Below are 17,663 nucleotides of genomic sequence, written 5' to 3'. Positions count from 1 at the left end.
GAAGATGCTCTGGCCAAGCACAGGTTTAAGTAGGCACCTGGATATGGTGAGACTAAAATCATTCCAGGTGATTGCATTTAGGTCATTTAGGGTGTTGGATTTTAAACACTAATTTAAAACACATTTGCTTACCAGTAATCTTTTCTCAAATTCTCATCAAAACACAGATAGTCACTCTGTTAAACTGTCCCTGTGTTGTGGACCGTTGTGACAGTGTCCATAGGCAATTAAGGGTTAAAGTCAAATGTACAGCAATAGCCATGCATCATTCAAAACCAATAATATTGGTGGATGTGGGTTTGTCTTCTAATTTGTTTTCAAAATACAGATGAAATAGTTGCTTATAAATCAAGTACTGTCTATAACTGTCCGTGTAATATAAATCGTTGTCATTTTCCTAATCTAGTGCATGTCTATCTGTAAATTTGTTTTGCGTAAAACAGCATTAGTGTTTTTTATGAAGATCATTTTAGTTATCATACTTTAGTCTATTCACAAAATCCATAATCTATTTCATTTGCTAGCTACGCTTGCTAGTTGTAACAGATTGCATCATTGATAGTTGTAATGCATGTTACTATTGTTAGTATAGTCAGTGATCATAAGTCCCTGTTTCATATTCCTGTCAAATCTTGCACAGCACTTAAAAGTTAAAATTTTTCCTCTCTGAAAATTACAGAAACTTTGACATTTTGAAAACTGACATTTTGACTGTAGCATGCTTTAACGGTACCTTTGTTAAAAGGTAGCTTGGTTTCCCTTACTCTATTTGGTACAGTTTGTGTGCTTAGCATCAAATAGGAAATTAAGAATTTCTAAACATCTATATTTTCACACAGTATAGTTTGAACTTAATATGAATTTCATATATTATTATTTACCAAGCATTGTGCACTTGTCTTATGTCATATACAGTATCTTCAGCAAAAGTAGTGATATCACTAAATAAATACATTTTATTGTCTATTGATTGACAGATCTGACTTTACACTCTCTGAGGAGATAATCCAAGAGCAACTTAAGTCCCATCTGAGAACCAAACTACAGCATGTCCTCAAAGGTCCATCCTACCCTGTTCTTCTGAGTGAGATCTACACCGAGCTCTACATCACAGAGGGGGACATGGGGGAAGTCAATGAGGAGCATGAGGTCAGAGAGATTGAAGCAGCATCCAGGGGAAATACAGAAAATACACCCATCAAGTGCAATGATATCTTTATGCCACTACCACCGGAGTGCAAAACCATCAGAACAGTTCTTACAAAGGGCATTGCTGGCATAGGAAAAACTGTGTGTGTGCAGAAGTTTGTACTGGATTGGGCTGAGGGGACTGCTAATCAAGATATCAAATATATATTTCCACTGTCCTTCCGCGAGCTAAACTTACTGAAAGCTAAGCAATTCAGTCTGCCCGAGCTTCTCAAACACTTTGTTGGTGAATTCGAAAGTGTTCCAGTTTTGGAAGATGGTCATCATGAGGTTCTGCTCATCTTTGATGGCTTGGACGAATGTCGGCTTCCGCTGGCATTTAAGGAAAATCAGAAACTGTGCAAACCAACAACAGCTGCATCCGTGGATGTTCTGCTAACAAACCTCATTCAAGGACACCTGCTTCCCTCTGCTCTCATCTGGATCACCTCACGACCAGCAGCAGCTGGCCGAATACCCCAAGACTGCGTGGACCGGGTCACAGCTGTCCACGGGTTTGGTGACCATCAGAAGAAAGAATACTTCAGGAAACGGATCAGAAATCAAACTCTTGCTGAGAAAGTAATAACGCACATTGAGTCACTGAGAAGCCTCCACATCATGTGCCACATTCCTGTCTTCTGCTGGATTTCAGCCGCTGTTCTAGAGAGATTGTTTGAGGAAGAAGACGTTAGTGCCATTCCCAAGAATCTGACACAGATGTACAAACATTTTCTGGTCATTCAGACAGACATCAAAAAGAAGTACAAAGAGAGAAAAGAGACAGATGAAGAAGAGATAATCTTCAAACTGGGGAAACTGGCTTTCCAACAGCTGGAGATGGGCAATCTGATCTTCTATGAGGAAGACCTGAGGAAGTGTGGCATTGATGTAACAGAGGCATCAGTGTATTCAGGAGTGTGTACCCAGATCTTCAGAGAGGAGTGTGGACTGTACCAGGGGAAGGTGTTCTGCTTCGTGCATCTAAGCATTCAGGAATTTCTCGCAGCTCTGTATGTCTTATTGCATTTCTACTCCAAGGAGTCTGAGGGACTTCCAAACTCCAACCTGGCTAGTCTGTTCACCGCATCAACTCTTTCAGACCTTCAAATAACCGCAGTGGACAAAGCCTTACAGCAGCCTAATGGAGATCTCGACCTGTTTCTGCGCTTCCTTCTGGGTCTTTGTTTTAGCGCTCTCCAGCCTGACCAAACTCTTCTGCAGTCCTTTTTCCCACATATCAGGAGCACTTCATCCAGCAATGCTGCTGTTATCGACTACATCAAGACCAGAATTCAGATCAACCAGTCCCCGGAGCCGTCCATCAACCTGTTTCATTGTCTAAATGAACTACATGACGACTCTCTGGTGGAGGAGATCCAGGAGTACCAGAGGTCCAGACGCCTGTCGAAAGTCACTCTTACTCCAGCACTGTGGTCTGCACTGGTGTTTGTGCTGCTGATGTCCAAGAGCAGTCTGGAGGTGTTTGACTTGGGGAAATACTCGGCACGTCCGTCAGATAAGAGCCTCTTTCGGATGCGTCCAGTGCTGAGGGAGAGCAGAAGAGCTGAGTGAGTCATGTCCTTGTTCACTTTTGTTATCTACATACACACCTGTTCATTACACACCTGTTCATTCACTTACCAGACATTTAATCTAAGTACAGTTACAGTGCAGATATAGCATGTACAGTATTTTCTGAAAACGTGTAGGCCTACTGCTTTGCAATCAAACCAATCCCAAGAACATGGGATTCTGAGCATAGAGTACTACTTCACCTAACTATGGCATGATAACCATTATAACCAAGTTCTTTTTTTATGTAAATGCTCTCTCATATGAACTACATTTGTAGTTATTAAATGCAATTGAAATGGGAAGATTATGTTACAAGGTAGATACGTAACAGTACATCTGTGTGCTGTAATCATCTGGTCTTCATTGACAGACTTGCTTCCTGCAACCTGACAGAGAATAGCTGTGAAACTCTGGCCACAGTCATCAGCTCACACAACTCTCACCTCAGGGAGCTGGACCTGAGTGACAATAACATTCAGGATGCTGGAGTAGCATTGCTTTCCAGTGGCATTGAGAAAGTCAGCTGTAAGCTAGAGAAACTTAGGTGAGGCCATCTAAATGTGCTTAATAAAGCATTTATAACCATCTTGACCAACCTAATGTTTAATAAAGCATTACTGGATTTTAGAAGAAAACACATAGGCCTATTTACCCTTCATTCATTAAAAAAATATGTTTGAATATTATAGGCAATGATGCATAAATTTGTTTCTTCCATCAAAGAGGTTATATTTCCAGATAAGCCTCTTTTTGATAGGCTATTTGGATTATACAATATATCAAGCATCAAAGGAAACCCTGTCTACATGTTATTTATTTTGATGACATCTTAAATGTGAGTTGGAATTACAAATGCACATTTTACCCATTTAGTAGGAAATACCACTAACGTATATATATATATATCACCATTCAGTCTAAAAATACCAGGATATGAATTTTGGTTCATTACCCAGCCCTACTGTATGCAAGTATGAAACTGTGATACAACTTCTATTTATGAGTTATATGAAATTAACAGCAATGTTATTGAAAGGAAAACATAGTTCAACCAGAAAGACTCAGGAAGGCATGATGAAAGTTAACAAATTAAATATTTTAATTCATCAAAGGATTTACAAAGATGGGATCATTTTCAGACTGACCTGCAGAGCAAATTTAAATTTGCTAACAGGTTCGTCTGGGTTCACCCAAGCTAACAGCAGACAGGAAATGATCCTGAAACTGTAGTAGGTTTCCATAACAAATCTTAGGGTTCAAGGTCCTTGAAATGATGTGATACAATAGCATTAAAATCTGAGTGGCCTTTGATCTTTTCTACAGTTTGTCGAAATGTGGAATTGGACCCAGTGGCTGTGAATCTCTTCTGTTGGCCATATTACGGAATCTCAGTCATCTGACAAGTATTGATCTGAGTAACAATCACCCAGGACACAGTGGAATGAGTCGACTGTCTGAAGTGCTTCAGACCCACCAGTGTCGCATAAATGAACTAAAGTACGTAGTCAGACTAGTACAGCTGAATTATGAATCCGTCAGGGTGAATTGTTTTTATGAGAAGCCTTGATCGTTTTGAAAAAAAAAAAAACACAGAGGTTAAAATACTGATGCTACATTATCTATTATGTCTGTTTCTCCAAACAGGTTAATCAACTGCAGCATCACACATAACAGTTGTCAACTGTTAGCTATGGGTCTTGGCTCAAAAAACTCAAGTTTAAGATATCTTGACTTGAGTGGAAACAGCATTGAGAATAGAGGTGTCAACAAACTTTGTCATGGTTTAAGGAACTCCAATTGCAAACTTAGCTCTCTGAGGTAGGTATTGTGGCCATTGTTTGGCCATTTTGATGTTATTATTTTAACTGGCAACTCAGCATGTGACCATTCACACTGATGAAGAATAATTACTGTTTGTGAAACAGTGGGTTTGCTTCTCTAAATGATGTGATCTTTGGTTGCTTCATGTCCCTCTTGTGGCAGGTTGAGTAGCTGTAATGTGGGAGAGACGGGCTACCGAGCTCTAGCCTCAGCTCTAGCTTCAAACCCCTGCAGCCACCTGACAGAGCTCTTCATCAGCTACAACGAGCCTGGAGAATTGGGCTTACGTGAACTTGAAAAAGTAAAGCAGCTTCCACAGAGCAAACTAAAAGTTCTCAAGTAAGTAAGCCTACTCCATATAGAGGGTCTATGTTTCATTTTGTTTCTCTGGTTTATAAAGGCTGGTTTATTTTGGAGAGTTGTAAGGCTGTAAGGTTTAAAAACTTTGCAGTTTTGTGCTTCAGCTCAGAAGCCCTTTCAAAACGTAAGAAAAGCAAAATGTTTCCAAATATATTGTCAAAATACATCAGCTAGTAAACTAGTTAGGTGTGTCTATGATGGTATATTAGAATGTAGGCCTATTTATTATATAATGTAATTAATTCTTTTGTGTGAATATGTGTGAATAACTTTCTTCCGCTCTTTCTGAGGAGTTATTATAACCATGCAACAGACCAGAGTATGAGGAATTTCAGTATAAAAGATACATGTCTTATTAAGTCACTTCTTTTTCTTAAAAGATTTACACAGACTTCACTGCCCAAACTACGAGAGGAGGAATCCAGCCAGAACACAGCAGCAACTCACAGAGATTCCTAAGGGGGGGTCGAGTCCCAACCATGATCGATCTCTAGTGCCAAGGGCTCAGTCCATTGTAGGGCATTAAGATTAAATCAGAGGCACACTAGCCAGGGAGACAGCGCGAGTCTGGGGGTAAGGAGTAAGGACACTTAAATGTAAACTTTGTGAGCAATGTCCCCAAGACAGGGCAAAGCCCAAAACAGGATATGGCAAGTGACGACTATATCATCTTTAGGAGAATGTGGTGCTTGATAATCTTGGGACTTCAAAACGAACTGCAGAGGATCGCAGAGTGGAGTCAGGAATATCAGACACCTCAGTATGTGGGGGCACTTTTTACTGGGTACTCTTTTCTTCACCTTCTCCAGGGTAGACTAGCATGATTGGGGACCCATGTGCGAGTCAGGAGATGAGAGGAAATGAGTGAGGGAGAGAGATGGGAAATGAACTCAGATGCAATCGGGTGTCTAAACCCAGGTTAAGTCAGGTCTTTCAGGAAGGTCAGATCTTCAAAAAGGAACTATGCCGTTTTTTTTTTAGCTTAATTTACCTTAACTTAACAGCTTCAGTCATTGGAATGGTTATGTGACTTTCTCTGGGTTGAATGGTCTTCTGTGGCTTATTTATCTGGGTTTAATTTTGTTTACAGGATAATTCTCCTTTTGACAGTAGTGTCCAAAGGCACACTTTTTGTATCTCTTTTGTACATTGTCAATAAAAATATCACAAAACACAAAGGACTTTATTTATTCCCAGTAATCTACTGATGTGTTCTAGAACCCTCCAATGGTAGTGGTTTTCAAACTTTTCACAATGAGTACCACCCACAAAAACAATTGGGTCCACCATTATGTAGTACCACCATTATGACCGGCGTTAAAATACAGGTGTGCAGGCCAATTCAACTACATATTTTCAGAGGTGGACAGTTACTAAGTACATTTACTTGATTACTGTACTTAAGTATGATTTTTGAGTATCTGTTCTTTACTTTAGTATAAATATTTTTGGAAACTTGTGACTTTTACTTCACTACATTTGAAAGACAAATACTGTACTTTTGATTCCACTACATTTGAAATATGAGCATGAAGTACTTGCCAGATTTGATTCTTTAAATGCAATAATGTGATAGACCATCTTCAAGTTAATTTTTTCAATAGTTAAATATGAACTTGGCTGAATTGGCTGTGGTAATGGTGACAACAGATTCTCAGAACATCATCCATGTAGCCTGGGAGAACCCAGACGAACCTGTCAGCAATTGAGATTAGAGAAGTGGTCTGGTGTTAACCAGGCTATCCATTATCAATGAGAAATTGAAATGAAATTAGACAATTACCTGACATTCACCAAATAGCTAGATCTCTAGCCTACATTATTAAACAATAAATAATATAATTATAAGAGATAGATAGATTCAAGAATTCAAGAATAATAATTGAGTTATCTGGTTTTGAATTCGGCAGCAAAAATATTTTAGATTTGTGAACAGAGAATGAATAATGATTTAAATCATATTATTGGGTCCATTTGAACAGTTGCAAAGTTATGAAAATGGGTAAAATGTTTTTGTTGGATGTACATGTAAGGAACTAAAGGTCTCTTCAAGTCCTATGACCGACCTAAGGATACCCTATTAATGACCAAATAAACATTACAATACATTAAAAATACTTGTACTTCTGAACACTTAAGTATTTTTAAAAGCAAGTTCTTCTGTACTTCAACTTAAGTAAAAATCTGACTTAGCAATTTGCACTTGTATTGGAGTAATATTTGACATGGTTAAGTAAAGGAATTGTGTACTTCGTCCACCTCTGCATATTTTACATTGTACACTACTGTTTCGTGTTGTCAAGTCTTTATGAAAAGACACCTTGGAGACTACCTGAGTGCCACAAGCGAGAGTTCGCGTACCACCAGAGTTTGAGAACCACTGGTATAGAGGATTCAAATAGGTGTGGTCAAGTCTTTATGACATCTTTATTCAAGTTTTAGTCTATGGAACTGTACTCATTGAAAACAAAACCATGTGGTTGTATTTGTTCACTGGAGATGTCATACAGATATTCTGATGAGCTAGTTAAAAGGCCAAAAGCATTACAGTCTGATGTTCGCAACAGCTGGATTGAATGAGTGTCCCTACAAACTACCAGCTGGCTCATGGAAAAAATACCCAACTAAATGGCCGGATATTCGGTGCCATTTTTGAATTCACAGTTGAATCAGTTGTCCATGTGTTTGTTTTCACTGACTTGTGCCAAACCGGAAATGGCTGCGGTATCCCCTATTATTTTATCCCTCCCTCCCTTTTCTCTGACTTTCACTCTGTCATGTTCCTCCCTTTCTCCCTCAGGCACAGCTCTGTTCTACGCCCCCTCCCCGCTCTCCATATCGCTCCCTCTCACTCTTCTTTCCCTCGTTTTTTGTCTCTTTTTCTCTCCCTCCCTCTGCAGAAATGATCAGGGATTAAAGTTATGCGTTGCTTCGACAAATATCCATCAACGTATTTCCGTAGAGGACATGGTAATACATTTGCTGTCTTACACTTTATTATCGCAATCTCTCTGAACTGCTGTGCATCAGGTTTCCATGGGAAACAATGGCAAAAGAGAGAGAGAGAAATGGAAACAGAGAAAGGAGGAGAGAGAGAGCAAGAGAGAGGGAGAAAGAGAGAGAAAGAGACAGAAAAAAGTGAGGGAAAGAAGAGAGAGAGAGATAGGGAGAGGACCAAGGTTAAATGGAGGAAGGGAGGGGGGGTAGAACAGAGCTGTGCCTGAGGGAGAAAGGGAGGAACATGAACATGACAGAGTGAGAGTCAGAGAAAGGGGAGGGAGGGAAAAAAGAGAAACTAAGAATGAGGAAGAACAATAATGACAAGAAAACTAAACGCCATGTACTGGTTTTTGCTTCCCCCCTGTGGACAGATGTACAAAATTAAATCTGCTACAGAACTGCAGTGTTCTCCTTTTCTCTTACTTCCCTTAGCATGACCCTCATCTCTATCAATAATTAATCATTCTAAGTAAATAAATACACACACACACACACACAGTGGGTCACCATTCTTACTGTAAGTAACCACACCACAACAACAATTAGCAAAATAACTGCACTGGGCATACACAAATATTATGCTGTACTTGATATGTGTATGTTTAAATTGTTTAATTGCAATAGAGTGCAATAAAAAAAGAACAATACAAAAGAAAAACAATTAAAAATCGCATTAGTATTGGAGAAAAACGAATTGGTCGATTAAAAGTAATTTATCATATGAACATGCTGCATACAGTATATTCCTTAGTATTGCAGATTGGCAATGGCAAAGATATTGCAGAAAAGACATTGTGAGTGGGTCAATAAACAGAAAGAAGGCTAGAAGAAGCTATTACATGAAATACATACAAAGGCAGAGTTCATTTGAAATTTGTAATCATTCATGGATGTCCTCAAAGAAAATACTGTATGAGTTGTGATGTTCCCCTCTGTTCTCAAGGTGCAGTCAGGTCTTAAAAACAACTTTATCACCCGGAGAGAAGAAATACTCTTTTCTGATTGGCTGGCGGGTGGCCTTTAATTCTTAATAACAGGACACCGTTCCATATCAATGCTTATGAATGGTAACTATAACAACCATAGTAGGACGACGGTTGCAGTGCTCTAGAATCTTTGGTTGCAGGCTTCCCAACAATGGAATCAACTGTAAACAAGCTAACTGTCCATGCTAAAGTTGTACAACAAGCTGAACTAGTGAGCTTCTTTTTAAACAGAACTGCGTGTTTCCAGTGTTTACAGTGGCAACCGGGTGATAAGCGGGATAACGGCCTTCGAGGTGTGTCCAGTTATACGGAATGAATGGACTCGGGCTGCGCGTCGGGGAGTTTTTTGCCCCTCGCCCATTAATTCCGTATATCAGGACACCTCGGCGGCCGTTATCTCTTACTTAGTCAGTCTTTACAGCAGGTGTGGTCAGGTAAACATGCAAGTTTAATCTAGTCTACAATGCAGGTGTACTCAGGTCTTGGAGCAGGTGGGGCTCCTCCTGCAGTAGAACTCCATAGAACGCTGCTTTCCCCTCAGCTCCAGCTGAGCGCAGACACTCATAGATCTCTCGCATCTTTGCCTCACTGGTGGCAGCTGCTCTGATCTCTGAATACTTCTCAGGGTGGACCAGTCCCTTGGAGAGCAGCGCATCTGCGAAGGGCATCACGTTATACACCCTGCCAATGAGCTCAGCTCTGTGCCTGTCCACAAATGCTGCTGCATCTGAGATGTTCCTGTCAATCCCTCTGGTCGGGTAGTGATCATCTCTCTTTATCTCTGTGATGTGCGTACTGCCCCCAGTGCAAATATCACTTTTCCCTTCTTCAGAGGTGTCCCTGTAGTTACCACTGGTTTGGCATTGATCATTGTTCTGTTCCTCTAAAATGGCCCTATCCTTCCAACTGGTCTGGCTATAATCATTTCTCCTTATCTCAGCTCTCCAAACAGACTTGCTGGTGGACACGCAGACTAACTCCATCTCAAAGGCCTCCGCTGCATGCTTGAAGTACACCTCAAAGAAGTTTGGACTGAAGCTGCAGTACCTCAGCTTGATCTCCTCAGGGCTGATGAAGGATGGGCAGGAGGTCCTCATGCTAAACCAGTTCTTCATCCAGAGGGATCTCTCTGGCTTGGGCTTGGAGATCTTCACCCCACTGCTCCTCTCCTGGTCCTCCACGGCTCGAAGTGCTGCTTGCTCTTTGGGAACCAGGTAGGCATGGAGAGTGAGGGGAGAGGTGATGGTTTTGTAGAGCAGCAGCTCACAGTGGACTCTAATGCGAATGCCAGTCTTCAGAAGCAAGCCCAGAGGAGACAAGGAGGGGTGTGTGAGCTTGGCATGGTGTCGGGTCAGCTCACACACCTCCAGACACACTCCACTGTTCTGACCATGCAGGACCCTCACAGCATCATGCAGAGATGCTTCACAATCCCCCAAACACAGGAAATGTGGAAGATGGATCTCCTCCAGCTCTCCTGACATGAGCCTGATGTCCATCAGAGGACCAGCTGGTTTGTAATGTGTGTTTGCCATCTCTTCACAGTAGAGTTCCCATTGCAAATCATAGTACTGCAACGTGACTGGACCAGCACATGACCAACGCAGACCAGTCTCTGAACATTCATAGCTCCCTGTAGGAGAGCTCAGGCTGTAGGTTGAGACATCGTTCCCTACAGAGATATCAGGCTCCACCAGGACCCAGTGGTTGGTGTCTGGAACTTTAGCACAAGATTCACATCTCCTCTGTGAGTCATCTCTGTGACACAGGGCTCTACAGCCTGAAGACTCCACCCTTTGACAGAATGGAGAGGAATTGTACAGATCATTTGATAAAATTTGTCTATAGCAGGGTTGCCTCTTGCCATCTATCCCAGGGCAGGACACTGAGGGATAAGCTATGTTAAATTAAAACTCTACCACATTACATTTAAAATGAATCCTGAATTACATTTCACTTTTAAATTTCACTTTTGTCCAAAGCAACTTTCAAAAACTTTAGACTATAGGCCCCAGCCGTGGCGCAACTGGCTGGGGCACCTGCACCGTACGCCGGCAACCCGGGTTTGATTCCCGCCCCGTGGTCCTTTCCGGATCCCACCCCGACTCTCTCTCCCACTCACTTCCTGTCACTCTCCACTATCCTGTCCCATTAAAAGGCATAAAAGCCCAAAAAATACACTTAAAAAAAAACAAACAAAAAAAACTTTAGACTATAGAACACAATCAAATAACCAATAATAATATGAGTAATAATAATAACTGTTACACCCCCCCCCCACACACACACACACACACCCCACTAAACCTAATCCACCCCCCAACACACATAAACACTACGCCCCCCTTCCCCCACAACACACACACACCATTACCCCCCCCCCCACACACACACACACACACCATTTCATCGCCCCCCCCACCCAAACACACAACATACCCCATCCCACAAACACACAGGTACACCCTATCCCTCATCTCAACATTTCATGATGCAAAAAGTGACTATAGAACACAATCAAATAACCAATAATAATATAACACACATAAACAATACCCCCCCTCTTCCCCCACAACACACACACCATTACTCCCCAAACACACACAACATACCCCCTCCCCACAAAAACACAGGTACACCCCATCCCCCACACACCACTATACCCCCCCACACACATACACACACACCAACACCCCCCACACACACCATTTCATCATCCCCCTCCTATTACCCCCCCATACACACACACCATACCCCCCATACACACACAATACACATTTTTATTTACTAATTAATATTAATAATTCATTTATTCTTTAAAGTTAAGCTGGCTCTTAAGCACTTTATGAGTGCCAATAAACTACTTGAATTTGAACTTGAACTTAATAATAATAATAATAATAATAATAATAAAAACACAATATAAAAGATCCCGGGGGGGGTGGTGTGTGAGAGAGATGGAGAGAAAGAAAGAGAGAGACTTACTCCACATCTTTGTGTGTTTGTGCAGAAGACGAAGTCGAAGACGTAATACAAGCGCCCCCCTTTTCTTCTGCATCTGGCCACTGAAGAACATCAAAGTGGGAAGACTGAGAGCAACCTTGATACCGTGGATTCAATAGAGCATAAACCTGATCATGTCTATGAGACAAATCTCCAGCTGGCTTGTGGCAACAATTCAAATTCCCCATTTTCAGCGAGGTCCAAGAGCATTATCTACGGCTCTCCAGGTGTGTGATGCGTGGCATCTAAACATATACAATACAGTATGGAACAATGGAAAGATAATTAACAGGGATTAACAAACATAACAATGGAATAATGCTTGTATTATGCTTGTAAGACCAACATACAAAAAAAAGTTGGTCCTCCTAGGCCCTACGGTTTTCGAGATATTCACAGAAAACTGTCTCCGTCCACCTACAGTCCAGTTGGTGTATAGTAATATAAATCAATTTATTGTGTGGCCCCCCATGAACGGAATTCCATGAAACTTGGCGTGCATTCAGAAGGTGTCATAATGATCCTACACTTCCAATTTCGTGCAGTTTTGACTATGTAAGGTCACAGATACCTGCGATTACAACACCTCATTTTTACTTTTTTGTGTTTAACTAGGTGGCGCTATACATGAAATGAGTGGTTTTTCCCATGCTGCCTTACGCGCGCAATTTCATTGCAGCCTGGATTCTATGGAGCAAATTTTCGCCTCAGTTAGGGGACCAATCACAGAACGGAGGGAGGGCAGCGAGACGATGACGACACACCGAAGCCATTATGAGCTACGTACAGACGCATTTGATAGACATTCGTAGCGCCCAATAAACGGCTCTGGGCATTCGTAAAACACGTTTCAAATACGAGAAAATTAATGTCTAGTTCCCACCCCATCTCAATGAGATGAGGTCTGACGTTAGCCAGGCTATCCAACAGTAGGATACAATCACGATAACTTAACAAAAATAGTAGGATTGCAGGAGCAGAATGTAGGTTTTATTTAAAGTGAAACTGGGGAATACTTAAAAAAAATAGAAGTGTCTTTGCACCAAAAACGGGACATTTGGTGTCCCGGGAAAGATTGTCAAATTTCCGGGACAGACATTAAAAAAAGAGAATAATCCCAGGAAAACCAGAATGTGTGGTAAACCTAGTAACAGAGGTCGTAATTCATCCGCCGCTCACGGCCCTTGAACCCGCCACCTTGACACACACGGGCATGGGAGTCGAACGCTCTTAGCCCAGGTTTCCAACTCAGTGGTTAGAAGCGTTCTTAAGGTTAGGGGTGTGAGAGGATTTACACGGGCAACTAGCATGCTAGCTCAGTTCGCCTCCATTATAATCACCTCCCTAAATCCTATTTCTGCTTCAATTTGTGCAAAACTATGGCCTGCATGCTTCCGTGTCATTACAAATGCACGTCTTTGTGTTTCTCGCGTGTAATACAAGTATTTCCTGAAAACTTTGTGCAGCGATTTTGGGTTTGAATCAAGCTCTGGATATCTAGCAAATAGTGGAGGAGAGTACAAATGAGATTTGTCACCGTACTTGGATCTATCGTCTATTTTAATCAGTATCGTTGTTTGTCGCAATTAAAAATTGGGCCGGGAGTTTGAGACCCCTGCTGTAGACTAGTCCATACCGAAGTCGATCTCATACCTTTTCCCATTTCCACGGAGACCAAATGTGAAGTTTATAGTAGTCCAAAATAACGATTATTCAGCATTGCAATGTTTAATATGACTGACGGTAACAACATGGAAGCTGCAGATGAGCTGCATGCTACTGAATGGAATATGGAGGACCAAAGATGAATATAAATAAATAAATGAAGAAATAAATTAGATATGTAGGCTACAAATAAATAAATATATCTACAGTTTGCTCAAACTGGTAGGCCTAATTACTTTTCACAATTACCTACAGTAATTGGTTAGCTTGCTAGCACTTTGGCTGCTTTAGCTGCTAGCCGGCTAACTCGTGTTAGACAGCACCGATTTTTTTCATGTTTTTTCTGACACCCAGTATTAGGGGGTTGCACGGACGTCACGTTCTGGCCGGTAACCATGGTAACCCAGCACACGCGGCCATATTGGCAATACTCAGTGAATGAAGTACAATGGAGTATTATGCACTTTGGTCTTACGTGATTGTAGCCTTGTCTAAACAACAGAAAAGCTCATCAAAATGCGTCTAAGATGCAAAGGCATATCGGGCAGGACTTGGACCACAAGAAAAGGCACAATATTTTGAGAAATTACGGTTTATTGGCAGCGCAGATCCATATGAGTTGGGTGAGGGAGACGAAGTACCAAGTTCAACCACAAGCGCCCCCCTTCCTCTGATAACTTCTGGCATTATTCTCCTTTCTCCCTGGTTTTTTAAGAACTTTTGGAAGTTGATATCTACACCAGATGTTTTTCTGAGTCTGGCCTATCGGTACAACCTAAAACATGGCAATAATTAACCATTTTCCTTGATGATGTTAGGGATTTACTTCAGCATCTAATGCTTTCTAATGAGGCGAGTATCTCCAATATGGTGACGTCCAGTTCTGATGACATGCCGTGCAAACCCATAATTCCCTGAACATGATCAAGTGAGCTCTGTGTTAAAATTGGCTGGATTACTCCTTTAACATAGCCTAGAAATCTAGACGCGCCCTAGCGCTAGCTCTAGCAACTCTCCATTGGCTTGTGAGCTCGAAAAATTAAACTTCTATCAGGCCAATCAAATCGTGTATAGAGTCGTTAGGCAGGCTTAACATGATTGATGGCAGAGTTGCAACGGTTTGGCTTGAATTCCCTGCTACTTGAAAACAAATAAGATGGATGTTGCTGTTGGCGAACAGTGTGACACGAGTTAAGCTTTTATTAAGTTGGCAAAAGTTTGAACTAGCCAACTAGCTCTGCTGGTGGGAAACGCATGGGACTCATAGCGCTGTCCTATTGCGTGCAGAGGGAATTTGAAAGACAACCGATTATCCCGCCCCTCAGGCGCCTGGCGCCTGAGCACTGCAAACGGTGAGTGCCCAGACCCTACGAGTCTGGCTCGTCAGGCTACCTTTAACACATAATACATGCATAATAACACATATTCACCAGATCAGTAGACTTTGTGTGGCAAATGTCTAAACTATAGATACATTTGTATTGCTTTCATACAAAATGCATTGAATCACTACTTCCACTGATATTCATGAATCAATGATACTCTGTGTAAAACAGTACACTACCAGCTCAAAATGTGCTTAATTTTTAAATCTCTACAGATGCAAATATACTGTCAAATTATCAAAATATTTTTTTTTCTTAAGGCCCGGCATAACTGGGTTACCAACTCTGCGACTGACAGCACTACTGATGGATTTCTAGGGGAAACACTGACTGTCTTCTTTTAACCATGTGTTCATAATCAAATCAGTCGTAGGTATCAAAGCAGTTTTGGTATTTATCAAGACATTAGTATTGAAATTACCTGTTTGAAAGCAGATTTGTTGCTACATGTGTAAATTCTGTGAAATGGCCTGAAAACAGCCAGTTTGAACACATACCTGTTTATTAGTCCCCCATCACTGGATTCTTCATACGTTGTCATTCTACTGATTCTGACCACCAGTTGAGCCAATGAGGAAGTCAGAAGATCTGAAAACAGGATGTACCTGTATGTCATGCAGACACAGTTTTTGTGGTTATACTGCACAATAGGCCTATATAAGTTTAGCATAACAGGATGTCTTCAGGTTGTATTGCTGTTTGCTAGGTTGTGGAGCTATGACAACTGCACAACCTCCTTTCATGATAACTGATGTGAGTTTGACTTTCAAACAAACAGTTTTACAGTGATAATTGTAGGTAATATTTGAAGCATCATAAAACACAAAAAAATCCCACCTCCTGTTATTTTTTTCAAGAGAGGCACTGTAGGTTTAAAAATATTTCAATCAAAGCAGGGTAATAACCTGGCAGATACACCAGAAAGTTAGTTTTGTTTAGCTAGAGATGAGTGAAACTGGATTTTCCATGTCAATAAGAGAGGGAATTGAAACCAACGTCACAGAGCTCGATGGTGTTTTAAGCCCCCACCGTCGACTTCAAGGCACCTAACTCTAACCTTAACCCTAATCCACACTAACCCTAGTGCCTTCCATGCAGTGCTGCGCTGCTTGGAAGAAGACGTTGGGGGCTTAAAACACCATTGTGCCGTCACAGACAAAGTTCAGAATTTAAATCTTTAAAACAGATATTAAATAGGTTAAACATTAGGTAGCTCATAGGTGCAAACAATATCAGATTTTTGGTTGATTTGACCATCAGTTAACTTCGAAACGGGCACTTTACTTTGGATAGACAATAGTAATACATCATAAGAGTGATTAACGTCAAAAAATACGGAGACTGGAGTAATTCACCTTGACACATCTGATATGTTTAGTGATCTAAAGACATCTGTGAAAAGGTAGTTCGTCCTTTTCCCCAACCCTTCTCGGATCATTTAAACTTTTTTTCTCGTACACACACAAACACTGAAACACCCTCACACGCACACTTTAACTTTCTGGTCCTGCAAAACCTTGTTTTCCCAAGGAACCAGTGCACCTTGTGAATGGGTTATAGACCTCTGAAGTTCGCCTACAAAAAAGAACCAAAACGGCCATCTTTGCCCATTTAAGGAGATCCGGTTGTTAGTTGAAGCTAACTACTTATGTAAAGTTGCATTGCAAGTTAGCTCTGGGGTAGCAATAATCTAAGTGTGCCGCCTTCACGTACCGGAGATCACAGTATCCACTCGAAGGCAGGACAAAAGTGTGTTCAGGAAAACGTCTGCATTTCAGACTTTTTCATCCCCGCGAGAGTTTAAAAGATGCGATAATTCAAAATCCCCATGTTATTTTCCCATAGGAAATATCGCCAGATACCGGATGTCAAAGATGGCTGCTTTTTTGTAGGCGAACTTCAGAGGTCTATTTGTGCCCTGATTGGGTATGGGAAAGTGGCAGAGTTGTGTGGTGTTAGGTTGTGTGTTCTATGTTAATTATTATTTTAGGTTCCAGTGATGTGATTAGTATGTATTTATAGTTTTATACTGTCATTATCATTTACAATGAAATGTATGTTTCAATGTGTGTTTAAATGTTTCAGTGTACATTTGCTTGGTAGAATCCCCCTAGTCATAGTGGTATCAACCAATTAACCCCAATTGGTTGGCTTTATTTAAAGCCAGGGTTTTTCTGCAAGGGGGAGCGTACCTATGTTCTCCGGGTCCTATGTTCCCCGCTTTGTATGGGACTGGAGAAAATAGGACCCTAACCCTAACCCCGAGCGGGAAACATAGGACCCGGTGGAACATAGGACCCAGGGAACATAGGGATGACCCCCTGCAAGAAAGAGGCTAGAGGAAGAAGAGTCTTGAGAGAAGTCCGGTGAGAGAAGTCTAAGAGAGTGCATTTTGGATGTGACAACTTGTTGTGAGGTTGTGTAAAACTTTTGTTTTGTTTTGTCGTCAAGTCTTTTTGTTTGCTATTTGTTTGCACTATTTTTGCTCTGTAAATAAATCTGCATTTTCCACCAAAATCCACGTCTGCTTGCTGTGTCTTTACCCCATCATCACTTCACTTCAGTGTGTCCTAGCCGCTCATTCTGCATAGGGCTGTGGGAACACAAGCCCGCTCCCACGAGGAGTTGAATGCTAACGTCCATACTGAACGGGTGTGAATGAGTCTGAAGCCATTGT

The 17,663-nt window shown here is 41.3% G+C and overlaps 2 protein-coding genes across 5 annotated transcripts in view; one reads left to right on the top strand and one right to left on the bottom strand.

Annotated features, from left to right (window-relative positions):
* Positions 1 to 6,129, top strand: part of LOC143121974 (protein NLRC3-like) — a 13,565-nt gene extending 7,436 nt beyond the window's left edge. For all 4 annotated transcript variants that reach the window (XM_076282719.1, XM_076282718.1, XM_076282715.1 and 1 more), the window contains 6 exons: positions 978 to 2,759; positions 3,137 to 3,310; positions 4,090 to 4,263; positions 4,411 to 4,584; positions 4,750 to 4,926; positions 5,328 to 6,129. In XM_076282719.1, the coding sequence (XP_076138834.1) occupies positions 978 to 2,759; positions 3,137 to 3,310; positions 4,090 to 4,263; positions 4,411 to 4,584; positions 4,750 to 4,926; positions 5,328 to 5,406 (2,560 nt within the window). In that variant the 3' untranslated portion in view covers positions 5,407 to 6,129. The remainder of the gene's footprint in view (positions 1 to 977; positions 2,760 to 3,136; positions 3,311 to 4,089; positions 4,264 to 4,410; positions 4,585 to 4,749; positions 4,927 to 5,327) is intronic.
* A 2,856-nt stretch (positions 6,130 to 8,985) lies between these two features.
* Positions 8,986 to 17,344, bottom strand: LOC143121973 (NACHT, LRR and PYD domains-containing protein 1 homolog). The gene is made up of 3 exons (XM_076282714.1): positions 15,484 to 17,344; positions 11,919 to 12,181; positions 8,986 to 10,727 (listed from the first exon to the last, which is right to left on the bottom strand). Exons 2-3 carry the CDS (start codon positions 12,122 to 12,124, stop codon positions 9,392 to 9,394), a joined length of 1,542 nt encoding a protein of 513 aa, XP_076138829.1. The 5' UTR covers positions 12,125 to 12,181; positions 15,484 to 17,344; the 3' UTR covers positions 8,986 to 9,391.
* Between the last annotated feature and the right edge of the window lie 319 nt (positions 17,345 to 17,663).

Source organism: Alosa pseudoharengus, unplaced genomic scaffold (genome assembly GCF_046254945.1).
Source record: "Alosa pseudoharengus isolate Yale_2024_CS ecotype anadromous, Long Island Sound unplaced genomic scaffold, YU_APseudo_1.1 YU_APseudo_1.1_scf_13, whole genome shotgun sequence".
NCBI lineage: Eukaryota > Metazoa > Chordata > Actinopteri > Clupeiformes > Clupeidae > Alosa > Alosa pseudoharengus.
The sequence above is the reverse complement of the archived record's forward strand: the minus strand, read 5'-3'. Positions and strand labels throughout refer to the sequence as shown.

Bases quoted from the DNA above. Each gene is read 5' to 3' on its own strand.
- LOC143121973 (XM_076282714.1), bottom strand. From the start codon at position 12,124: ATGGGGAATTTGAATTGTTGCCACAAGCCAGCTGGAGATTTGTCTCAT. The intron at 10,728-11,918 runs GTAAGTCTCTCT...ATTCTGTCAAAG, and splicing joins CAAACACACAAAGATGTGGA to GGTGGAGTCTTCAGGCTGTA.